The 26,593-nt window shown below is 57.0% G+C and overlaps 1 protein-coding gene across 1 annotated transcript; it reads left to right on the forward strand.

Moving 5' to 3' along the window:
- The first annotated feature begins 2,413 nt into the window (after nucleotides 1-2,413).
- Nucleotides 2,414-26,593, forward strand: LOC144953621 (phosphatidylinositol transfer protein beta isoform-like). Its single transcript, XM_078884208.1, has 4 exons — nucleotides 2,414-2,485; nucleotides 6,685-6,715; nucleotides 23,416-23,561; nucleotides 26,323-26,593. The coding sequence occupies exons 1-4, from the start codon at nucleotides 2,466-2,468 to the stop codon at nucleotides 26,417-26,419; spliced, it is 294 nt and encodes a 97-aa protein (XP_078740334.1). The 5' UTR covers nucleotides 2,414-2,465; the 3' UTR covers nucleotides 26,420-26,593.

Genomic DNA, 26,593 nt, shown 5'->3' on the forward strand with positions numbered 1-26,593 from the left:
ATTTGTGAGGAGGAGGTTTGAGAAATGTGACGTCACATAAAAATGTGCAACTTTAAATAAATAGACAATACGTCACGTAGGTAAAATAATGAAATTAAAATTAATAAAAATAAAATAATATTTGAAATTAAAATTAATAAAAATAAAATAATATTATTTGAAGTTAAAAATAATAATATTATTTGAAATTAAAATTAATAAAAATAATATTATTTGAAATTAAAATTAATAAAAATAAAATATTATTATTTGAAATTAAAATTAATAAAAATAATATTATTATTTGAAATTAAAATTAATAAAAATAAAATAATTTTCTTTTATTTTTAATTTTAATTTCAAATGATATTATTTTTATTAATTTTAATTTCAAATAATAATATTATTTTTAACTTCAAATAATATTATTTTATTTTTATTAATTTTAATTTCAAATAGTATGAATCCTTGCAGTCACGAAAGCTTCAAATCTAGAAATAGACAACGCGTTCTACTTAATTAAATAGACTTCTTAATAAAAGTTTTCTCTTACAACATCAGAGTGCAGCGCCACATTAAATACGCACTACAATGACAACAGTAGTTTAAAGCGATTTGAAGCGTGTTTTATTTTTCTCTTCTTGGTTTTTTCGGTAAAGTCGCGTAGTTGTGGTGTTTCATTCAGACGCTGTCTTCCCGACAGACCTGTTCTTCACCTGAGGACGGCCGCTTGCATTGTGGCCGAAACGTCGTGAGAATTATTTTATTATGTTTTATTTTTATTATTTTATTACTTCCCTTCTACGTGACTTTACCAAAAGAACCGAGAAGATGAATCCCTGCAGTCACGAAAGAAGCTTTAAATCGAAATTTATGTTTTATTTTCTAAATAAAATATGGTTTTGGGGGGGGGGGCAGAGCTTTGTGACGTCATATTTGAGGGGGGGGGTCAAAAATCGCGTGACGTCATTTATGGACGGCCCCTTATTGGTCACCCGCTTGCCCCTTATACATCTCAACGGGTTGACGGGTTTGTACCCGCAGCACTTGCCCCTACGGTCCGTGAAGGCTACACGGGGGATCTTTGCCTGCAGCGGGTGCAAATTCAACGCAGCGGTCGAGTGAGATGACGTCACACGCCACGCGGCTGTCCTCGCTGTGCCTGTGACGTCATACAAACACCACCCTCCCCCCTCAGATAACCCGGTCACGTGCTTCACCACGCGGCCGTCACCATCGTGGCGTGACGTCATCCATAAATGGAGCGGCCGTTGGTGTGTGATGTCACGCTCCCCTCGAGTCGACACTGGAAGCTAGTGTGACGTCACTTGTCATTCGCGCCGGCAACTCGTGACGTCACGGACCACCCCACCCCCCTGAGTCATTGCTATTGGTGGAGACATCTGATGACGTCACTTCACATAAGCACCCTCCATATGAGGAGCGGCGATCCCTGACGTCACAACCAGCTGCCCGAAATAAAATTAGTTAATGACGTCACGTGATTTATTATTCGCATCTCCATATAAGGAGCGAGGACTCGTGACGTCACGCCCCCTTCATTCTAGACGATAGGTAAAGCTAGTGACGTAATTTCTCATTCGCATCTCCATATAAGGAGCGAGGACTCGTGACGTCACGCCCCCTTCATTCAAGACGAGAGGTAAAGCTAGTGACGTCATTTCTCATTCGCATCTCCATATAAGAAGCGAGGACTCGTGACGTGGCGATCCGTGACGTCACTCGACACGATCGCCTCCATATTGAAGAGGTTCGGCGGTACGTGACGTCACGCGGGTACCCCCCCCCCCATACGAGGAATTACGATCCGTGACGTCACGCACTCGACGTTGGTGACGTCACTCGACACGAGCGCCTCCATTTGAGTCGCGGCGATACGTGACGTCACGCGCCCCCCCCATATGAAGAGCACCGTTGTGTGACGTGTTTGAGTGGCGAGACGTGACGTCATTTGATACACGCTCCCCTCTATATAAGGAGTGGCGATACGTGACGTCACGCCCCCATATAAGGAGCGGCTGTACGTGACGTCACGCGGTCCCCCTCCCCCCTATATGAGTGGCGGCGATACCTGACGTCACGCACCCCTCCCCCCATATAAGGAGCGGCGTTACGTGACGTCACGCCTTCCCATATAAAGAGCGGCTGTACTTGACGTCACGCGGTCCCCCTCCCCCCCTACATAAGGAGTGGCGGCGTTACGTGACGTCGCGTCCCCCCCATATAAGGAGCGGCTGTACGTGACGTCACGCAGTCCCCCCCTCCCCCCCATATAAGGAGCGGCTGTACGTGACGTCACGCGGTCCCCCCCTCCCCCCCCATATAAGGAGCGGCTGTACGTGACGTCACGCGGTCCCCCCCTCCCCCCTATATAAGGAGGAGGGGCCCCGGCGGTGTCAGGTGACACCCCCCCCCAACCGTCGCCCCGCCCCTCACTTCCTTACCGGCGTCACGTGACCCCAGCCATGGTGCTCATCAAAGAATTGTGAGTTCCGCGTTGTGCCTAAAAGTTCCAATTTTAATATTCTTATTTAAACTAAAAAAGTTTTAACAGCGTAACAATCGTCGTTATCGTCGTTGTTGTTGTTGTTTCTACAAATTATAATTAGTTTGTTTTATTTCCGATCTCTTTAACAAAAAAATAGCTTTTTTCCTTTTACCGAGAAAAATTCCCACCCATCCTCCCCCCCCCCTCATCGAGGCTCCCTCGCTCTGCCGGTGTCGAGGTGTCTCGTGCCCGCGGGCGAATCTATCCGAGGGTCGGTGTCTCGCCCTAGGCCTCTCGGTCTCCCGTCTCGGGGAGACCGCGTTGCGATGAGATTTGGAAGTAATTGTAATTCATCACTATACGGATGCAGCCATCATCATCATCATCGTTAGCCAGGGTCTATCCACTGCTCGATAGAGGCTTCCCCCACCATAGCCTCCACCAAAGACATCTAGCAGTGCTGTAGGGGCAAGTGCTGTTAGTAGCAGCAGCACCTATAGACACAAAGCTCCTCCAGGTAGCCTCTAGCAGTGCTGTAGGGGCAAGTGCTGTCAGTAGCAGCAGCAGCGCCTAAAGACACAAAGACAAAGCTCCCCCAGGTAGCCTCTAGCAGTGCTGTAGGGGCAAGTGCTGTCAGTAGCAGCAGCAGCACCTATAGACACAAAGACAAAGCTCCTCCAGGTAGCCTCTAGCAGTGCTGTAAGGGCAAGTGCTGTCAGTAGCAGCAGCAGCGCCTAAAGACACAAAGACAAAGCTCCCCCAGGTAGCCTCTAGCAGTGCTGTAGGGGCAAGTGCTGTTAGTAGCAGCAGCAGCGCCTATAGACACAAAGCTCCCCCAGGTAGCCTCTAGCAGGGCTGTAGGGGCAAGTGCTGTTAGTAGCAGCGCCTATAGACACAAAGCTCCCCCAGGTAGCCTCTAGCAGTGCTGTGTCGGGGCAAGTGCTGTCAGTAGCAGCAGCACCTATAGACACAAAGCTCCCCCAGGTAGCCTCTAGCAGGGCTGTAGGGGCAAGTGCTGTTAGTAGCAGCAGCAGCACCTATAGACACAAAGCTCCCCCAGGTAGCCTCTAGCAGTGCTGTGTAGGGGCAAGTGCTGTTAGTAGCAGCAGCAGCGCCTATAGACACAAAGACAAAGCTCCCCCAGGTAGCCTCTAGCAGGGCTGTAGGGGCAAGTGCTGTTAGTATCAGCAGCACCCAAAGACACAAAGACAAAGCTCCCCCAGGTAGCCTCTAGCAGTGCTGTAGGGGCAAGTGCTGTCAGTAGTAGCAGCAGCACCTATAGACACAAAGACAAAGCTCCCCCAGGTAGCCTCTAGCAGTGCTGTAGGGGCAAGTGCTGTCAGTAGCAGCAGCAGCACCTATAGACACAAAGCTCCCCCAGGTAGCCTCTAGCAGTGCTCTAGGGGCAAGTGCTGTCAGCAGTAGCAGCAGCGCCTATAGACACAAAGCTCCCCCAGGTAGCCTCTAGCAGTGCTCTAGGGGCAAGTGCTGTCAGCAGTAGCAGCAGCGCCTATAGACACAACGCTCCTCCAGGTAGCCTCTAGCAGTGCTCTAGGGGCAAGTGCCGTCAGCAGCAGCAGCGTCTCTGTGGCCACGCACAGAGGGGGTGGGTGGCCAGCACCACTCACACTCGCCCGGCCGCCTTTGTCTTCCCTGAAGTGTCACACACACACCCGTCCATTCACCCACACACTCATTCACCCACACACTCATTCACTCACCCACACACCCACTAACCCATCCATCCATTCACCCACACACTCATTCACTCACCCACCCATTCACTCACCCACCCATTCACTCACCCACCCATTCACTCACCCACCCATTCACTCACCCACACACCCATTCACTCACCCACACACCCACTAACCCACCCATCCATTCACCCACACACTCATTCACTCACACACTCATTCACTCACTCACCCATTCACTCACCCACACACCCACTAAACCACCCACCCATCCATTCACCCACACACTCATCCACCCATTCACTCACCCACACACCCACTAACCCACCCACCCATCCATTCACCCACACACTCATTCACTCACCCACCCATTCACTCACCCACACACTCATTCACTCACCCACACACCCACTAACCCACCCACCCATCCATTCACCCACACACTCATTCACTCACCCACCCATTCACTCACCCACCCATTCACTCACCCACCCACCCATTCACTCACCCACACACCCACTAACCCACCCACCCATCCATTCACCCACACACTCATTCACTCACCCACCCATTCATTCACTCACCCACCCATTCACTAACCCACCCACCCATTCACTAACCCACCCACCCATTCACTCACTCACCCACCCATTCACTCCTCCCCACCCACCCACCAACCCACCCACCAACCCACCCACCAACCCATTCACTCACCCACCCATTCACTCACCCACCCACTCACCCACCCACCCATTTACCCACCCATTCACTCACCCACTCACCCACCCACTCACCCACCCACCAACCCATTCACTCACCCACCCACCCATTCACTCACCCACACACCCACTAACCCACCCACCCATCCATTCACCCACACACTCATTCACTCACCCACCCATTCACTCACTCACCCACCCATTCACTAACCCACCCACCCATTCACTAACCCACCCACCCATTCACTCCTCCCCACCCACCAACCCACCCACCAACCCACCCACCAACCCATTCACTCACCCACTCACTCACCCACCCATTCACTCACCCACCCACTCACCCACCCACCCATTCACCCACCCAATCACTCACCCACTCACCCACCCACCAACCCATTCACTCACCCACCAACCCATTCACTCACCCATTCACCCACCCACCCACTCACTCAATCACCCACCCACCCATTCACTCACCCACTCGCTCATTCACTCACCACAGGTAGCCTCTAACAGTGCTGTAGGGGCAAGTGCTGTCAGTAGCAGCAGCAGCGTCTATGAAGGCTGCTGCCACTGTGGCCACACACAGAGGGGGTGGGTGGGTGGCCAGCAACACTCACACTCGCCCGGCCGCCTTTGTCTCCCGCCCAAATTGTGTTGGTGGTGGTAAATTGCTGTGTCAGGTTCACTTTCCCCTATAGCCTGTTAGAGGCTACCTGGGGGAGCTTTCTCTTGTGAGTGGGTGAGTGAATGAGTGAGTGTGTGAGTGAATTATTCGGTGTGTGAGCGAGTCGGTGTGTGAGTGAATGTGTGAGTGAATGAGTCAGTGTGTGAGTGAATGAGTGTGTGAGTGAATGAGTGTGTGAGTGAATGAATGAATGAGTGTGTGAGTGAATGAGTGAATGTGTGAGTAAATGAGTCGGTGAGTTTGTGAGTGAATGAAAGTCAGTGAGTGTGTGAGTGAATGAAAGTCAGTGAGTGTGTGAGTGAATGAGTCGGCGTGTGAGTGAAGGAATCAGTGTGTGAGTGGATGAGTGAGTGTGTGAGTGGATGAGTGAGTGTGTGAGTGAATGAGTGAGTGTGAGTGAATGAGTCGGTGTGTGAGTTAATGGAAGTCAGTGAGTGTGTGAGTGAATGAGTCGGTGAGTGAGTCGGTGTGTGAGTGAATGAGTCTGTGTGTGAGTGAATGAAAGTCAGTGAGTGTGAGTGAATTAGTTGGTGTGTGAGTGAATGAAAGTCAGTGAGTGTGTGAGTGAATGATGATCCGTGCAGACGCTGCTGCTACTACTAGCTACGAACAGCACTTGCCCCTACATCACTGCTAGAGGCTACCTGGGGGACCTTTGTCTCTGTGTGTGTACAGACGCTGCTGCTGCTGCTGCTTGCTACTGACAGCACTTGCCCCTACATCACTGCTAGAGGCTACCTGGGGGACCTTTGTCTCTGTGTGTGTACAGACGCTGCTGCTGCTGCTTGCTACTGACAGCACTTGCCCCTACATCACTGCTAGAGGCTACCTGGGGGACCTTTGTCTCTGTGTGTGTACAGACGCTGCTGCTGCTGCTTGCTACTGACAGCACTTGCCCCTACATCACTGCTAGAGGCTACCTGGGGGACCTTTGTCTCTGTGTGTGTACAGACGCTGCTACTGCTTGCTACTGACAGCACTTGCCCCATTGAGTGTCAAGGGGCTATCCTAGCGAGCGGGGGGAGCTTTGTCTCTATCTGCGGTGACTAATTGAGTTGGTGTGGTGTTGTTTGTGTTGTTTGTGTCTTACAGCCGCGTACTGCTGCCAATTTCTGTGGAAGAGGTAAGATGGGTGGGTGGGGTGAGTGGGGTGGGTGGGGTGAGTGGGTGGTGGGGTGAGTGGGGTGGGTGGGGTGGATGGGTGGGTGGTGGGGTGGGTGGTGGGGTGAGTGGGTGGTGGGGTGAGTGGGTGGGTGGGGTGAGTGGGTGGGTGGGGTGAGTGGGGTGGGTGGGGTGGGTGGGGTGGATGGGTGGTGGGGTGAGTGGTGGGTGAGTGGGTGGGTGGTGGGGTGAGTGGGTGGGTGGTGGGGTGAGTGGGTGGTGGGGTGAATGGGTGGTGGGGTGAGTGGGTGGTGGGGTGAGTGGGTGGTTGGGTGAGTGGGTGAGTAGGTGGGAGAGTTGGTGGTGGGGTGAGTGGGTGGTGGGGTGAGTGGGTGGTGTGGTGAGTAAATCGTGGGGTGAGTGGGTGGTGGGGTGGGGTGGGTGGGTGGTGGGGTGAGTGGTGGGGTGAGTGGGGGGGTGAGTGGGGGGGTGAGTGGGTGGGGGGGTGAGTGGGTGGGGGGGTGAGTGGGTGGTGGGGTGAGTGGGTGGTGGGGTGAGTGGGTGGTGGGGTGAGTGGGTGGTGGGGTGAGTGGGTGGTGGGGTGAGTGGGGTAAGTGGGTGGTGGGGTGGGTGGTGGAGTGGGTGGGTGGTGGGGTGAGTGGGTGGTGGGGTGAGTGGGTGGTGGGGTGGGTGAGTGGGTGGGTGGGTGGGTGAGTGGGTGGGTGGGTGAGTGGGTGGGTGGGGGAGTGGGTGGTGAGGTGAGTGGGTGGTGGGGTGAGTGGGTGGTGGGGTGAGTGAATCGTGGGGTGAGTGGGTGGTGGGGTGAGTGAGTGGGTGGGTGGGTGAGTGGGTGGGTGGGTGAGTGGTGGGGTGAGTGGGTGAGTGGGTGAGTGGGTGGGTGGGTGAGTGGTGGGGTGAGTGAGTGGTGGGGTGGGTGGTGGGGTGAGTGGGGGGGTGAGTGGGGGGGTGAGTGGGGGGGTGAGTGGGGGGGTGAGTGGGGGGTGAGTGGGGGGGTGAGTGGGGGGGTGAGTGAGTGGGGGGGTGAGTGGGTGGGGGGGTGAGTGGGTGGTGGGGTGAGTGGGTGGTGGGGTGAGTGGGTGGTGGGGTGAGTGGGTGGTGGGGTGAGTGGGTGGTGGGGTGAGTGGGTGGTGGGGTGAGTGGGTGGTGGGGTGAGTGGGTGGTGGGGTGAGTGGGTGGTGGGGTGAGTGGGTGGTGGGGTGAGTGGGTGGTGGGGTGAGTGGATTGTGGGGTGAGTGGATTGTGGGGTGAGTGGATTGTGGGGTGAGTGGATTGTGGGGTGAGTGGATTGTGGGGTGAGTGGATTGTGGGGTGAGTGGATTGTGGGGTGAGTGGATTGTGGGGTGAGTGGATTGTGGGGTGAGTGGATTGTGGGGTGAGTGGATTGTGGGGTGAGTGGATGAGTGGACGAGTGGGTGGGTGAGTGGGTGGGTGAGTGTGTGAATGGGTGAGTGGGTGAGGCAGAGTGCATGGATGTGTCAGTGCTGGGTGTGTCAGTACAGTGCTAGGTGTGTCAGTACAGTGCTAGGTGTGTGAGTACAGTGCAGGGTATGATTGTGCCCATCTGTGCAGAGCCTGGGGGCTGGAGTCCAGCCCAGCTGGGCTCCACCCCTCCACTCACACAGACAAATGTGCCCTAGGTAGCCTGTAGCAGGCTGTAGGGGCAAGTGCTGTTAGTAGTGGCACACGAGGTTTACTACACCGCAAAGAGGAAACTGATTTGAGGCTGAATCGACCTAGGAGAGGCCCTGGACCAGTTCAGATAATTGCCACATAGCTCACCCACCCACTTACTATCCACCCACTCAACCACTCACCCAGCCACTCACTCAACCACTCACTCAGCCACTCACTCAACCACTCACTCAGCCACTCACACAGAGAGACCCACAGAGAGACCCACAGAGAGACCCACAGAGAGACCCACAGAGAGACCCACAGAGAGACCCACAGAGAGACCCACACAGAGACCCACACAGAGACCGACACAGAGACCGACACAGAGACCCACACAGAGACCCACACAGAGACCCACACAGAGACCCACACAGAGACCCACACAGAGACCCACACAGAGACCCACACAGAGACCCACACAGAGACCCACACAGAGACCCACACAGAGACCCACACAGAGACCCACACAGAGACCCACACAGAGACCCACACAGAGACCCACACAGAGACCCACACAGAGACCCACACAGAGACCCACACAGAGACCCACACAGAGACCCACACAGAGACCCACACAGAGACCCACACAGAGACCCACACAGAGACCCACACAGAGACCCACACAGAGACCCACACAGAGACCCACACAGAGACCCACACAGAGACCCACACAGAGACCCACACAGAGACCCACACAGAGACCCACACAGAGACCCACACAGAGACCCACACAGAGACCCACACAGAGACCCACACAGAGACCCACACAGAGACCCACACAGAGACCCACACAGAGACCCACACAGAGACCCACACAGAGACCCACACAGAGACCCACACAGAGACCCACACAGAGACCCACACAGAGACCCACACAGAGACCCACACAGAGACCCACACAGAGACCCACACAGAGACCCACACAGAGACCCACACAGAGACCCACACAGAGACCCACACAGAGACCCACACAGAGACCCACACAGAGACCCACACAGAGACCCACACAGAGACCCACACAGAGACCCACACAGAGACCCACACAGAGACCCACACAGAGACCCACACAGAGACCCACACAGAGACCCACACAGAGACCCACACAGAGACCCACACGGAGACCCACACGGAGACCCACACGGAGACCCACACGGAGACCCACACGGAGACCCACACGGAGACCCACACGGAGACCCACACGGAGACCCACACGGAGACCCACACGGAGACCCACACGGAGACCCACACGGAGACCCACACGGAGACCCACACGGAGACCCACACGGAGACCCACACGGAGACCCACACGGAGACCCACACGGAGACCCACACGGAGACCCACACGGAGACCCACACGGAGACCCACACGGAGACCCACACGGAGACCCACACGGAGACCCACACGGAGACCCACACGGAGACCCACACGGAGACCCACACGGAGACCCACACAGAGACCCACGGGGAGAGAGACGCAGACTCCAACATCTACAGCAGCAGCAGCAGGCGTCGTCAGGGTCTGGGATCGAACCCACGACCTCCTGCGTACCAGGCGAGGTAGTCAACATCTCCCGTCAGGGTCTGGGATCGAACCCACGACCTCCTGCGTACCGGGCGAGGTAGTCAACATCTCCCGTCAGGGTCTGGGATCGAACCCACGACCTCCTGCGTACCAGGCGAGGTAGTCAACATCTCCCGTCAGGGTCTGGGATCGAACCCACGACCTCCTGCGTACCAGGCGAGGTAGTCAACATCTCCCGTCAGGGTCTGGGATCGAACCCACGACCTCCTGCGTACCGGGCGAGGTAGTCAACATCTCCCGTCAGGGTCTGGGATCGAACCCTCGACCTCCTGCGTACCAGGCGAGGTAGTCAACATCTCCCGTCAGGGTCTGGGATCGAACCCACGACCTCCTGCGTACCAGGCGAGGTAGTCAACATCTCCCTGGTCACGTGTCCACACCCCACGTGACTGGTTCCGTGACTGCTGATGAGCCGTGCACGAGGCGAAGCCACGTGACCCCAAAGTGCGTGTCACGTGAGACGAGCCGCCTGAAGTTATCGATTTACTACGTCAGACAAAGACAAAGATCCCCCGTATAGCCTTAACAGAACGTAGGGGGCAAGTGCTGTTAGCGAGCGGGGCCTATGAAGGTCGGCACGGCACACGAGGGGGTGGGTGGCCAGCACCACCACGCCCGGCCGCCTTTGTCTCCCCAGTGGCGATGTTTACTACACCGCTACACCAGGTAACTCATTTGAGGCTGAGTCGACCTAGGGGAGGCCCGGGTCGGTTCAGATAATCGCTGTCACTGGTGGTGTTGGCCGTGAGCGGGAATCGAACTCGGGTCGCCGGGTTCGTAGCGCGGCGTAGCGCTATCCGCTACACCACACACACACTCACATCGACACACACATAGACACACACAGACACACACAGACAGACACTCACAGACACTGACACACACGGACACACTCACACACTCACAGACACACACACTCACACAGACACACGCACACACACAGACACACACACTCACACAGACACACGCACACACACTCACACAGACACACGCACACACACTCACACAGACACACACTCACACAGACACACACTCACACAGACACACACTCACACAGACACACACTCACACAGACACACACACACAGACACACACACAGACACACACTCACACAGACACACACGCTCACACAGACACACACACAGACACACACACACTCACACAGACACACACACACACAGACACACACACTGACACACACAACACAGAGGCAAAGGTCCTCCGTGTAGCCTGCAAGAGGTTACTGGGGCAAGTGCTGTTAGTAGCAGCAGCACAGGCAAAGGTCCCCCAGGTAGCCTCTAACAGACACGTTGGGGCAAGTGCTGTCAGTAGCGAGTAGCATCAGTGCCTAAACACAGACAAAGGTCCCCCAGGTAGCCTCTAACAGACACGTTGGGGCAAGTGCTGTCAGGAGAGAGTAGAAATAGCATCAGTGCCTAAACACAGACAAAGGTCCCCCAGGTAGCCTCTAACAGACACGTTGGGGCAAGTGCTGTCAGGAGCGAGTAGAAATAGCATCAGTGCCTACACACACAGACAAAGGTCCCCCAGGTAGCCTCTAACAGGCAAGTTGGGGCAAGTGCTGTCAGGAGAGAGTAGCAGCAGCAGTGCCTGTGGTTGCCCGGCCGCCTTTGTCTCCCCGGGGGTTGTTCAATCGCCCACTTAGCCAGTTACCCACTTAGTCACTCGCCCACTCGCTCACTCACCCACTCACTCACCCACATGCTCACTCACTTAGTCACTCACCCACTTAGCCAGTTACCCACTTAGTCACTCGCCCACTCGCTCACTCACCCACATGCTCACCCACTTAGCCACTCGCCTATTCGCTCACCCATTCGCTCACCCACTCACTCACTCACCTACTCACTCGCCCACACGCTCACCCACACACTCACCCACTTAGCCACTCATCCATTCGCTCACCCACTCACTCACCCACTCACTCTCCCACCCACATGCTCACTCACTTAGCCACTCATCCATTCGCTCACCCATTCGCCCACACACTCGCCCACTCACCCACACACTCACCCACACACTCGCCCACTTGCTCACTCATCCACACACTCACCCACTCACTCACCCACTCACCCACACACTCACTTACACACTCGCTCACTCACCCACTCACTCACTCGCCCACACACTCGCTCACTCACCCACACACTCACCCACACACTCGCTCACTCACCCACACACTCACCCACACACTCGCCCACTCACTCGCCCACACGCTCGCTCACTCACCCACTCACTCACCCACACACTCGCCCATTCACTCGCCCACTTGCTCACTCACCCACACACTCACCCACACACTCGCCCATTCACTCGCCCACTTGCTCACTCACCCACACACCCACACACTCGCCCACACACTCGCCCACACACTCACCCATACACTCGCCTACACACTCGCCCACTCGCCCACTCACTCGCCCACTCGCCCACTCACTCACCCGCACACTCGCCCACTTGCTCACTCACCTACACACTCACCCACACACTCGCTCACCCACACACTCACCCACACACTCGCCCACACACTCGCCCACTCGCCCACTCACCCACTCACTCACCCACTTGCTCACTCACCCACTCACTCACCCACACACTCGCTCACTCACCCACACACTCGCCCACTTGCTCACTCACCCACACACTCGACCACTCGCATGCTCACCCAACTACTTAGATGAAGAACTCGTTTGTATTTTACCGTGATGATTATGATGAGAGACACGCAAATTTACAGCAGGTGTCAGGGTCTGGGTCGAACCCACGACTTCCTGTATATCAGGCGAGGGCGTTAACATCTCCTAGCCACCGTGGCGCCTATAATTACTCACCCTGCCCTTTGGCTGCTGTGTGAGTTCACGTTCAGTACAGACCCCACGTCAAACCGGTCCTGTCACTCACCCCACCACTCTCTCGCTCACTCTCTCGCTCGCTCACTCACCCACTCATCCACCCACCCACTCACCCACCCACTCACCCACCCACTCACTCACCCACTCATCCACCCAACCATCCATCCAACCACTCACTCACCCACTCACTCACCCACTCACTCACCCACTCACCCACCCACCCACCCACCCACTCACTCACTCACTCTCTCGCTCACTCACCCACTCATCCACCCACTCACCCACTCTCTCGCTCACTCTCTCGCTCACTCACCCACCCACTCACCCACCCACTCATCCACCCACTCACTCACTCACCCACTCACCCACTCACTCACCCACTCACTCACCCACTCACTCACCCACTCACTCACCCACCCACTCACTCACCCACTCACCCACTCACTCACCCACCCACCCACTCACTCACTCACTCTCTCGCTCACTCACCCACTAATCCACCCACTCACCCACTCTCTCGCTCACTCACCCACTCACTCGGCCACCCCCTCCCTCTCTCTCTCCCTCCCTCCCCCGAATGAATGAATGGGTGAGTGAGCGAACGAGAGTACGAATGGGTGACTGATTGAGCGAGTGAGTGGGTAAGTGAGCGAGTGAATGCATGGGTGAGTGAGCGAGCGAGTGGGTGAGTGGGCAAGCGAGTGAGTGAGTGAGTGGGTGAGTGGGCAAGCGAGTGGGTGAGTGGGTGAGTGGGCAAGCGAGTGAGTGAGTGGATGAGTGAGTGAGCGAGCCAGAGAACGAGTTGGTGAGTGAGCGAGCGGGCGAGTGAGTGGGCGAGTGAGTGGGCGAGTGAGTGGGCGAGTGAGTGGGCGAGTGAGTGGGCGAGTGAGTGGGCGAGTGAGTGAGCGGGTGAGTGAGTGAGCGGGTGAGTGAGTGAGCGGGTGAGTGAGTGAGCGGGTGAGTGAGTGAGCGGGTGAGTGAGTGAGCGGGTGAGTGAGTGAGCGGGTGAGTGAGTGAGCGGGTGAGTGAGTGAGCGGGTGAGTGAGTGAGCGGGTGAGTGAGTGAGCGGGTGAGTGAGTGAGCGGGTGAGCGAGCGTGTGAGTGAGTGAGCGAGCCAGAGAACGAGTTGATGAGTTAGTGAGCGGGCGAGTTGGTGAGCGAGTGGGTGAGTGAGTGAGTGAGTGAGTGAGCGAGTGGGTGAGTTAGTGAGCGAGTGAATGCATGGGTGAGTGAGCGAGCGAGTGGGTGAGTGGGCAACCGAGTGAGTGAGTGGGTGAGTGGGCAAGCGAGTGAGTGAGTGGATGAGTGAGTGGATGAGTGAGTGAGCGAGCCAGAGAACGAGTTGGTGAGTGGGCGAGTGAGTGGGCGGGCGAGTGGGCGGGCGAGTGGGCGGGCGAGTGGGCGAGCGAGTGGGTGAGTGAGCGAGCCAGAGAACAAGTTGATGAGTGAGTGAGCGGGCGAGTTGGTGAGCGAGTGAGTGAGTGAGCGAGTGGGTGAGTGAGTGAGCGAGCCAGAGAACGAGTGAGTGAGTGAGCGGGCGGGCGAGTGGGTGAGCGAGCGGGTGGGTGAGCGAGTGGGTGAGCGAGTTGGTGAGTGAGTTGGTGAGTGAGCGTCTCACCCACCTACCCAGCCCTGCAACTCTCCCACCCGCCACACGCCGCTCACGCCCCGTACAGGAATCCAACCTTGGCCCCTACACCCCACGGTGTCTCACAGCCGTACGTGGTCAGGGCAGATGTGGTGGTGAGCGAGTGGGTGGGTGAGTGGGTGAGCGAGTGGGTGAGCGAGTGGGTGGGCGAGTGAGTGGGTGAGTGGGTGGGTGAATGGGTGAGCGAGTGGGTGGGCGAGTGAGTGAGAGGGTGAGTGGGTGGGCGAGTGGGTGAGCGAGTGAATGGGTGAGTGAACTGGTGAGTGAATGGGTGAGTGAATGGTTGAGTGGGTGGATGAATGGGTGAGTGCACAGGTGAGTGATTGGGTGAGTGAACGGGTGAGTGGATGAATGGGTGAGTGGGTGGATGAACGGGTGAGTGAACGGGTGAGTGAGTGGGTGAGTGCGTGGGTGAGTGCGTGGGTGAGTGCGTGGGTGAGTGCGTGGGTGAGTGCGTGGGTGAGTGCGTGGGTGAGTGCGTGGGTGAGTGCGTGGGTGAGTGCGTGGGTGAGTGCGTGGGTGAAGGAATGGATGAGTGAACGGGTGAGTGAACGGGTGAGTGAACGGGTGAGTGAACGGGTGAGTGAACGGGTGAGTGAATGGGTGAGTGAATGGGTGAGTGAATGGGTGAGTGAATGGGTGAGTGAATGGGTGAGTGAATGGGTGAGTGAATGGGTGAGTGAATGGGTGAGTGCGCGGGTGAGTGCGCGGGTGAGTGGGTGAATGGATGAGTGGGTGAGTGATTGGGTGATTGAATGGGTGAGTGGGTGGGTGGATGAATGGGTGAGTGAATGGAGGAGTAAGTGGGTGAATTGGTGGGTGAATTGGTGGGTGAGTGGCTGAGTGAATGGGTGAGTGAGTGAAGGGCTGACTGAGTTAGCGAGTGAATGCATTAATGGGTGATTGAGTGAGCTATTTGAGTGAGTGGGTGAGTGAATAAGTAGGAGTGCACGTGGGTTACTTGTTCACCCACTCACTCACTCACCCCCTCACTCACTCATCCTCTCACTCACTCACCCACCCACTCACCCACCCACTCACTCACTCATCCTCTCACTCACTCACCCTCTCACTCACCCACCCACTCACTCACTCATCCTCTCACTCACTCACCCTCTCACTCACCCACCCACTCACCCACCCACTCACTCACCCACTCACCCACTCTCTCTCACCCACTCACCCACTCTCTCACTCGCCCTCTCACTCACCCACCCACTCACCCACCCACTCACTCACTCATTCACCCACTCTCTCACTCACCCACTCACTCACCCACCCACTCACCCACTCACCCACCCACTCACCCACTCACTCGCCCTCTCACTCACTCAACCTCTCACTCACTCGCCCACCCACTCACTCACCCACCCACTCACTCACTCACCCTCTCACCCACCCACCCACCCACTCACTCACCCACCCACTCACTCACTCACTCACCCTCTCACCCACCCACTCACTCACCCACCCACTCACTCACTCGCTCACCCTCTCACTCACCCACTCACCCACCCACTCACCCACCCACTCACTCACTCACTCACCCTCTCACTCACTCACCCACCCACCCACCCACTCACCCACCCACTCACCCACCCACCCACTCACTCACTCACCCACCCACTCACTCACTCACTCACCCACCCACCCACCAACTCACCCATCCACCTACCCCCCTCGCCCCCTCCCCTCGCCCCCTCCCCTCGATCACATGACCCACGTGGACAGGATAATCCAGTGGCTGGTGGGTCACGTGGTGGGCTGATCCCCCCCCCCACCACGAGCCGGGGAGCGGTGGCGCAGCGGTTAGCGCAGCCGAGTTGGACTCCCGCAGCCACAACCGCCACAACCACCACAACCACAACAACCACCACAACAACGGGTAGTGGTGGTGGTGGTGTTGTGGTGTAGTGGTGGTGTAGTGGCTGTGGTGTTGTAGTTGTGGTGCAGTGGTGTGGTGGTGGTGTGGTGTGGTGGTGGTGTAGTGGTGGTGTAGTGGTGGTGGTGGTTTAGTGGTGGTGGTGTAGTGGTGGTGGTGTAGTGGTGGTGGTGTAGTGGTGGTGGTGTGGTGGTGGTGGTGATGTAGTGATGGTTGTGGTGGAGTAGTGGTGGTTGTGGTGTAGTAGTGGTGGTGGAGCGGTGGTGGTGTAGGGGTGGTGGTGGTGTATTGGTGGTGGTGTATTGGTGGTGGTGTAGTGGTGGTGGTGTAGTGGTGGTGGTGTAGTGGTGGTGTGGTGGTGTAGTGGTGGTGGTGTAGTGGTAGTGGTGTAGTGGTAGTGGTGTAGTGGTGGTGTAGTGGTGGTGTAGTGGTGGTGTAGTGGTGGTGTAGTGGTGGTGTAGTGGTGGTGTAGTGGTGGTGGTGTGGTGGTGGTGTAGGGGTGGTGGTGGTGTAGTGGTGGTGGTGTGGTGGTGGTGTAGTAGTGGTGGTGTAGTAGTGGTGGTGTAGTAGTGGTGGTGTAGTAGTGGTGGTGTAGTAGTGGTGGTATAGTGGTGGTGGTGGTGTAGTAGTGGTGTGGTGGTGTAGTGGTGGTGTAGTGATGGTTGTGGTGTAGTAGTGGTGGTTGTGGTGGAGTAGTGGTGGTTGTGGTGTAGTAGTAGTGGTGGTGGTGGTGGAGCGGTGGTGGTGTAGTGGTGGTGGTGTAGTGGTGGTGGTGTAGTAGTGGTGGTGTGGTGGTGTAGTAGTGGTGTAGTAGTGGTGTAGTAGTGGTGGTGTAGTGGTGTAGTGGTGGTGTAGTAGTGGTGGTGTGGTGGTAGTGGTGGTGGTGTAGTAGTGGTGGTGATGGTGGTGTCGTAGTGGTGGTGTAGTGGTGGTGGTGTAGTAGTGGTGGTGATTGTGGTGTAGTAGTGGTGGAGGCTACCTGGGGGAGCTGTGTCTGAGTGTGTATAATAGCACTTGCCCCTACAGCACCTGCTAGAGGCTACCTGGGGGATGGGTGAGCGAGTGGGTGAGTGAGTGAGAGAGGGTGAGTGAGTGAGAGGGTGAGTGAGTGAGAGGGTGAGTGAGTGAGAGGGTGAGTGAGTGAGAGGGTGAGTGTGTGAGAGGGTGAGTGAGTGAGAGGGTGAGTGAGTGAGAGGGTGAGTGAGTGAGAGGGTGAGTGAGTGAGAGGGTGAGTGAGTGAGAGGGTGAGTGAGTGAGAGAGGGTGAGTGAGTGAGAGAGGGTGAGTGAGTGAGAGAGGGTGAGTGAGTGAGTGAGATGGTGAGTGAGTGAGATGGTGAGTGAGTGAGAGGGTGAGTGAGTGAGAGGGTGAGTGAGTGAGAGGGTGAGTGAGTGAGAGGGTGAGTGAGTGAGAGGGTGAGTGAGTGAGTGAGTGAGAGGGTGAGTGAGTGAGTGAGAGGGTGAGTGAGTGAGTGAGAGGGTGAGTGAGTGAGTGAGAGAGTGAGAGGGTGAGTGAGTGAGTGAGTGAGAGGGTGAGTGAGTGAGTGAGTGAGAGGGTGAGTGAGTGAGAGGGTGAGTGAGTGAGAGGGTGAGTGAGTGAGAGGGTGAGTGAGAGAGGGTGAGTGAGTGAGAGAGGGTGAGTGAGTGAGAGGGTGAGTGAGTGAGAGGGTGAGTGAGTGAGAGGGTGAGTGAGTGAGAGGGTGAGTGAGTGAGAGAGGGTGAGTGAGTGAGAGAGGGTGAGTGAGAGGGTGAGTGGGTGAGTGAGAGGGTGAGTGAGTGAGTGAGTGAGAGGGTGAGTGAGTGAGTGAGTGAGAGGGTGAGTGAGTGAGTGAGTGAGAGGGTGAGTGAGTGAGTGAGAGGGTGAGTGAGTGAGTGAGTGAGTGAGAGGGTGAGTGAGTGAGTGAGAGGGTGAGTGAGTGAGTGAGAGGGTGAGTGAGTGTGGTGAGTGAGTGAGAGAGGGTGAGTGAGTGAGAGAGGGTGAGTGAGTGAGAGAGGGTGAGTGAGTGAGAGAGGGTGAGTGAGTGAGAGAGGGTGAGTGAGTGAGAGAGGGTGAGTGAGTGAGAGAGGGTGAGTGAGTGAGAGAGGGTGAGTGAGTGAGAGGGTGAGTGAGAGGGTGAGTGAGTGAGTGAGAGGGTGAGTGAGTGAGTGAGAGGGTGAGTGAGTGAGTGAGAGGGTGAGTGAGTGAGTGAGAGGGTGAGTGAGTGAGTGAGAGGGTGAGTGAGTGAGAGGGTGAGTGAGTGAGTGAGTGAGAGGGTGAGGTGAGTGAGAGGGTGAGTGAGTGGGTGGATGGGTGAGTGGGTGAGTGAGTGAGGGGTGAGTGAGAGGGTGAGTGTGTGAGTGGGTGAGTGAGTGAGAGGGTGTGTGGTGTGAGGGTGAGTGAGTGAGAGGGTGAGTGAGTGGTGGGGTGAGTGAGTGGGTGTGAGGGTGAGTGAGTGTGAGGGTGGTGTGAGTGGGTGGAGTGGGTGTGGGTGAGTGGTGAGTGGGTGGGTGGTGGTGGGTGAGTGGGTGAGTGAGTGGGTGGTGGTGGGTGAGTGAGTGAGTGGGTGGGTGAGTGGGTGGAGTGGGTGAGTGAGTGGGTGTGGGGTGGTGAGGGTGAGTGAGTGGGTGAGTGGTGGGTGTTGGGTGGGTGGGTGGGTGAGGGTGAGGTGAGAGGGGTGGTGAGTGAGAGGGTGGGTGAGTGGAGGGTGAGTGAGTGAGAGGGTGAGTGAGTGAGAGGGTGAGTGAGTGAGAGGGGTGAGTGGTGAGGGTGAGTGGTGTGAGAGGGTGAGTGGGTGAGAGGGTGAGGGTGAGTGAGAGGGTGAGTGAGTGAGGGGTGAGTGAGTGGGTGGTGGGTGGTGTGAGTGGTGGTGGGTGAGTGGGTGGTGGTGGGTGAGTGGGTGGTGGTGGGGGTGGGTGAGTGGGTGGTGGGTGAGGTGGTGGGTGTGTGGGTGGGTGGGTGGTGGGTGGTGGGGTGGGTGGGTGGGTGGTGGGTGAGTGAGTGGGTGAGTGAGTGGGGGTGAGTGAGTTGAGATGGTGAGTGTGTGAGAGGGTGAGTGGAGTGGGTGGATGGGTGAGTTGAGTGGGTGAGTGGGTGAGTGGGTGAGTGGGTGAGAGGGTGAGTGAGTGGGTGGATGGGTGAGTGGGTGAGTTGAGTGGGTGAGTGAGTGCGTGGGTGAGTGGGTGAGTGGGTGAGTGGGTGAGTGGGTGGGTGAGTGGGTGAGAGGGTGAGTGGGTGAGAGGGTGAGTGGGTGAGTGGGTGAGAGGGTGAGTGAGTGAGAGGGTGAGTGAGTGAGAGGGTGAGTGAGTGAGAGGGTGAGTGAGTGAGAGGGTGAGTGAGTGAGTGAGTGGGTGAGAGGGTGAGTGGGTGAGAGGGTGAGTGAGTGGGTGAGTGCGTGGGTGAGTGGGTGAGTGGGTGAGTGGGTGAGTGGGTGGGTGAGTGAGAGGGTGAGTGGGTGAGAGGGTGAGTGGGTGAGTGGGTGAGAGGGTGAGTGAGTGGGTGAGTGCGTGGGTGAGTGGGTGAGTGAGTGAGAGGGTGAGTGAGTGAGTGAGAGGGTGAGTGAGTGAGAGGGTGAGTGAGTGAGTGGGTGAGTGGGTGAGTGGGTGGGTGAGTGGGTGAGTGGGTGAGTGGGTGAGTGAGTGAGAGGGTGAGTGAGTGAGTGAGTGGGTGAGTGGGTGGGTGAGTGGGTGAGTGGGTGAGTGGGTGAGTGGGTGGGTGAGTGGGTGAGTGGGTGAGTGAGTGAGAGGGTGGGTGAGTGGGTGAGTGGGTGAGTGGGTGAGTGAGTGAGAGGGTGGGTGAGTGGGTGAGTGGGTGAGCATGTAACCCACGTGCACTTATTCACTCACCCACTCAAATAGCTGACTCAATCACCCATTAATGCATTCACTCACTCGCTAACTCAGTGAGCCCTTCACTCACTCACCCATTCACTCAGCCACTCACCCACCAATTCACCCACTTACTCCTCCATTCACTCACCCATTCATCCACCCACCCAATCACTCACTCATTCAATCACCCAATCACTCACCCACTCACCCACTCACCCATTCACCCACTCACCTACTCACCCATTCACCCACTCACCCATTCACCCACTCACCCATTCACTCACCCGTTCACTCACCCGTTCACTAACCCGTTCACTCACCCATTCACTCACCCAGTCACTCACTCACCCACTCACCCATTCACCCATTCCTTTACCCACTCACCCATTCACCCACTCACCCATTCACCCACTCACTCATTCACCCACTCGCGCACTCACTCGCTCACTCACCCATTCACTCACCCGTTCACTCACTCGCTCACTCACCCATTCACTCACCCGTTCACTCACCCATTCACTCACCCAATCACTAACCCACCCACTCACCCACCCATTCCTTTACCCAATCACTCACCCACGCACTCACCCACGCACTCACTCGCTCACCCATTCACTCACCCACTCGCTCACCCGCGAACTCACCCACGCACTCACCCGTTCACTCACCCATTCACTCACCCAATCACTCACCCACTCACCCAATCACTCACCCGTTCACTCACCCGTTCACTCACCCATTCACCCTCTCACTCACTCAACCTCTCACTCACTCGCCCACCCACTCACCCACCCACTCACTCACCCACCCACTCACTCACCCACCCACCCACCCACTCACCCACCCACCCACTCACTCACTCACCCACCCACTCACTCACCCACCCACTCACTCACCCACCCACTCACTCACTCACCCACTCACCCACCCACTCACCCGCCCACTCATCCACCTATCCACCAACTCACCCACTCACCTACCCCCCTCGCCCCCTCCCCTCGATCACATGACCCACGTGGACAGGATAATCCAGTGGCTGGTGGGTCACGTGGTGGGCTGATCCCCCCCCCCACCACGAGCCGGGGAGCGGTGGCGCAGCGGTTAGCGCAGCCGAGTTGGACTCCCGCAGCCACAACCGCCACAACCACCACAACCATAACCACCACAACCATCACAACCACAACAACCACCACAACAACGGGTAGTGGTGGTGATGTAGTGGTGGTGATGTAGTGGTGGTGGTGTAGTGGTGGTGATGTAGTGGTGGTGATGTAGTGGTGGTGATGTAGTGGTGGTGTAGTAGTAGTGGTGTGTTGTGGTGGTGGTGGTGTGTTGTGGTGGTGGTGTAGTTGTAGTGGTGGTGTGGTGGTGGTGGTGTTGTGGTGGTGGTGGTGTAGTTGTAGTGGTGGTGTAGTGGTGGTGGTGTGGTGGTGGTGGTGGTATTGCAGTGGTAGTGGTGTAGTGGTGGTGGTGGTGTCGTGGTGGTGTCGTGGTGGTGTAGTAGTGGTGGTGGTGGTGTAGTGGTGGTGGTGGTGGTGTAGTGGTGGTGGTGTAGTAGTGGTGGTGGTGGTGCAGTGATGGTGGTGGTGTAGTGGTGGTGGTGTAGTAGTGGTGGTGGTGGTGGTGTCGTAGTGGTGGAGGCTACCTGGGTGAGCTGTCTGAGTGTGTATAATAGTCAGCACTTGCCCCTACAGCCCTGCTCGAAGCTACCTGGGTGATCTTTGTCTCTGAGTGTGTACAATAATGAGCACTTGCCCCTACAGCCCTGCTAGAGGCTACCTGGGTGAGCTGAGTGTGTACAATAATGAGCACTTGCCCCTCCAGCCCTGCTCGAGGCTACCTGGGGGATCTTTGCCTTGTCCCCTCGGCCTTGCCACTGGGAGTGAATAATTGAGGCGTTCCACCAGTGCCTTTGTGTGCAGCTCTGCTGAGATTACAGAGATGGCGCTGATACGGCGTGTCTAGGATTACAGGGTGGGTGGGTGGGTGGTTGGGTGGGTGGGTGGTTGGGTGGGTGGGTGGGTGGTTGGGTGGGTGGTTGGGTGGGTGGGTGGGTGAGTGGTTGGGTGGGTGGGTGGGTGGTTGGGTGGGTGGGTGGGTGGTTGGGTGGGTGGGTGGGTGGGTGGTTGGGTGGGTGGGTGGGTGGTTGGGTGGGTGGGTGGGTGGTTGGGTGGGTGGGTGGGTGGGTGGTTGGGTGGGTGGGTGGGTGGGTGGTTGGGTGGGTGGGTGGGTGGGTGGTTGGGTGGGTGGGTGGGTGGGTGGTTGGGTGGGTGGGTGGGTGGTTGGGTGGGTGGGTGGGTGGTTGGGTGGGTGGGTGGGTGGGTGGTTGGGTGGGTGGGTGGGTGGTTGGGTGGGTGGGTGGGTGAGTGGATGAGTGGGTGGGTGAGTGGATGAGTGGGTGGATGGGTGGGTGGTTGGGTGGGTGAGTGAGTGAGTGGTTGGGTGGGTGAGTGGGTGGTTGAGTGGGTGGGTGGGTGGGTGGGTGAGTGGGTGGTTGGGTGGGTGGGTGGGTGGGTGAGTGGGTGGGTGGGTGAGTGGGTGGGTGGGTGAGTGGGTGGGTGGGTGAGTGGGTGGGTGAGTGGATGAGTGGGTGGGTGAGTGGATGAGTGGGTGGATGGGTGGGTGGTTGGGTGGGTGAGTGAGTGAGTGGTTGGGTGGGTGAGTGGGTGGTTGAGTGGGTGGGTGGGTGGGTGGGTGAGTGGGTGGTTGGGTGGGTGGGTGGGTGGGTGAGTGGGTGGGTGGGTGAGTGGGTGGGTGGGTGAGTGGGTGGGTGAGTGGGTGGGTGAGTGGGTGGGTAAGTGGGTGGGTGAGTGAGTGGGTGGTTGGGTGGGTGGGTGGGTGGGTGAGTGGGTGGGTGGGTGAGTGGGTGGGTGGGTGAGTGGGTGGGTGGGTGAGTGGGTGGGTGGGTGAGTGGGTGGGTGGGTGAGTGGGTGGGTGAGTGGGTGGGTGAGTGGGTGGGTGGGTGGGTGAGTGGGTGGGTGAGTGGGTGGGTGAGTGGGTGGGTGAGTGGGTGGGTGAGTGGGTGGGTGAGTGAGTGGGGGAGCTTTGTGGCAATTATCTGAACCGGTCCTGGGCCTCTCCGAGGTTGAGTAGTAAACATCGCCACTGGGGAGACAAAGGCGGCCGTGCCGTCCTTCATAGGTGCTCGCTAACAGCACTGGTCTGTGTGTGTCTGTGTGTGTGTCTAACCCACGTGTCTGCCTGACCCCTGACCCCTGACCCCGCGTGTGATCACAGTACCAGGTGGGGCAGCTGTACGCAGTCGCTGAGGCGAGTAAGAACGAGACGGGGGGCGGAGAGGGGATCCAGGTGCTCAAGAACGAGCCGTACGAGAAGGATGGAGAGCGGGGGCAGTACACGCACAAGATCTACCACGTGCAGAGGTGAGGCTCACCGCTACTCACCACTACTCACCACTACTCACCACCACTACTCACCACCGCTTCTCACCACTGATACCACCACTACTCACCACCTACTCACCACCGCTACTCACCACTGATACCACCACTACTCACCACCTACTCACCACTACTACTCACCACTACTCACCACTACTCACCACCTACTCACCACCTACTCACCACTACTACTCACCACTACTCACCACCTACTCACCACTACTCACCACCTACTCACCACTACTCGCCACCTACTCATCACCACTACTCACCACCTACTCACCACCTACTCACCACCTACTCACCACCTACTCACCACTACTCACCACTTACTCACCACTACTACTCACCACTACTCACCACTACTCACCACCTACTCACCACTACTACTCACCACTACTACTCACCACTACTCACCACCACTACTCACCACCACTACTCACCACCACTACTCACCACCACTACTCACCACCACTACTCACCACCACTACTCACCACCGCTACTCACCACCGCTACTCACCACTACTCACCACTACTACTCACCACCACTACTCACCACTACTACTCACCACTACTCACCACTACTACTCACCACCACTACTCACCACTACTCACCACCACTACTCACCACTACTACTCACCACCACTACTCACCACTACTCACCACTACTACTCACCACCACTACTCACCACTACTACTCACCACTACTCACCACTACTACTCACCACTACTCACCACCACTACTCACCACCACTACTCACCACTACTCACCACCACTACTCACCACTACTACTCACCACTACTCACCACCACTACTCACCACCACTACTCACCACTACTCACCACTACTACTCACCACTACTACTCACCACTACTACTCACCACTACTCACCACCACTACTCACCACCACTACTCACCACTACTACTCACCACCACTACTCACCACCACTACTCACCACTACTACTCACCACCACTACTCACCACTACTACTCACCACTACTACTCACCACCACTACTCACCACTACTACTCACCACTACTACTCACCACCACTACTCACCACTACTACTCACCACCACTACTCACCACCACTACTCACCACCACTACTCACCACCACTACTCACCACCACTACTCACCGCTACTCACCACCACTACTCACCACTACTCACCACCACTACTCACCACCACTACTCACCACTACTACTCACCACTACTACTCACCACTACTACTCACCACCACTACTCACCACTACTACTCACCACTACTACTCACCACCACTACTCACCACTACTACTCACCACCACTACTCACCACCACTACTCACCACCACTACTCACCACTACTACTCACCACCACTACTCACCACCACTACTCACCACCACTACTCACCGCTACTCACCACCACTACTCACCACCACTACTCACCACTACTACTCACCACTACTCACCACCACTACTCACCACCACTACTCACCACTACTACTCACCACCTACTCACCACTACTACTCACCACTACTCACCACTACTACTCACCACCGCTACTCACCACCGCTACTCACCACTACTACTCACCACCTACTCACCACTACTACTCACCACTACTTACCACCTACTCACCACTACTCACCACTACTCACCACTACTCACCACTACTCACCACTACTCACCACCTACTCACCGCTACTCACCGCTACTCACCGCTACTCACCGCTACTCACCGCTACTCACCACTACTCACCACCTACTCACCGCTACTCACCGCTACTCACCGCTACTCACCGCTACTCACCGCTACTCACCACTACTCACCACTACTTACCACCTACTCACCACCTACTCACCACTACTCACCACCTACTCACCACTACTCACCACTACTCACCACTACTCACCACTACTACTCACCACCACTACTCACCACCACTACTCACCACCACTACTCACCACTACTCACCACCACTACTCACCACCTACTCACCACCTACTCACCACCTACTCACCACTACTACTCACCACCTACTCACCACCTACTCACCACTACTCACCACTACTCACCACTACTCGCCACTACTCACCACTACTCACCACTACTACTCACCACTACTCACCACTTACTCACCACTACTACTCACCACTACTTACCACCTACTCACCACTACTACTCACCACTACTTACCACCTACTCACCACTACTACTCACCACTACTCACCACTACTCACCACTTACTCACCACTACTACTCACCACTACTTACCACCTACTCACCACTACTACTCACCACTACTCACCGCTACTCCTCACCATCGCTCCTCACCACTGATACCACTGCTACTCACCACTAGGACTCACTTCGAGCCCCCCCCCTGCTCCCCCCTGCCCCCCCCCTGCCCCCCCCCCCTGCCCCCCCTAACCCCCCCCGTGCCCCCCCCCTGCCCCCCCATGCCCCCCCCTGCCCCCCCCCCCTGCCCCCCCGTGCCCCCCCCCGTGCCCCCCCCCCTGCCCCCCCATGCCCCCACCTACTTCCCCCCCCCTGCCCCCCCCTGCCCCCCCCTGCCCCCCCCCCTGCCCCCCCTAACCCCCCCCCCGTGCCCCCCCCCCTGCCCCCCCATGCCCCCACCTACTTCCCCCCCCCTGCCCCCCCCTGCCCCCTGTGCCCCCACCTACTTCCCCCCCACCTGCCCCCCCCCTGCCCCCCCCCGCCCCCCTCCCCTGCCTCCCTCCGGTGTGAGTGAGCAGTAAGGTTCCGCGCTTTGTGAGGATGCTGGCTCCGGGCGGCTCGCTCGTGTTTCACGAGAAGGCCTGGAACGCCTACCCCTACTGCCGTACCAGTTAGTCACCCACACAGTCGCCCAGTTAGTCACCCACTTAGTCACTCAGTTAGTCACCCACTTAGTCACCCGGTTAGTCACCCAGTTAGTCACTCAGTTAGTCACCCACATAGTCACCCAGCTAGTCACCCACATAGTCACTCACCTACCCCTACTGCCATACCAGTTAGTCACCCACA

The sequence above is a fragment of the Lampetra fluviatilis genome, chromosome 79 (assembly GCF_964198595.1).
Source record: "Lampetra fluviatilis chromosome 79, kcLamFluv1.1, whole genome shotgun sequence".
Classification (NCBI taxonomy): domain Eukaryota; kingdom Metazoa; phylum Chordata; class Hyperoartia; order Petromyzontiformes; family Petromyzontidae; genus Lampetra; species Lampetra fluviatilis.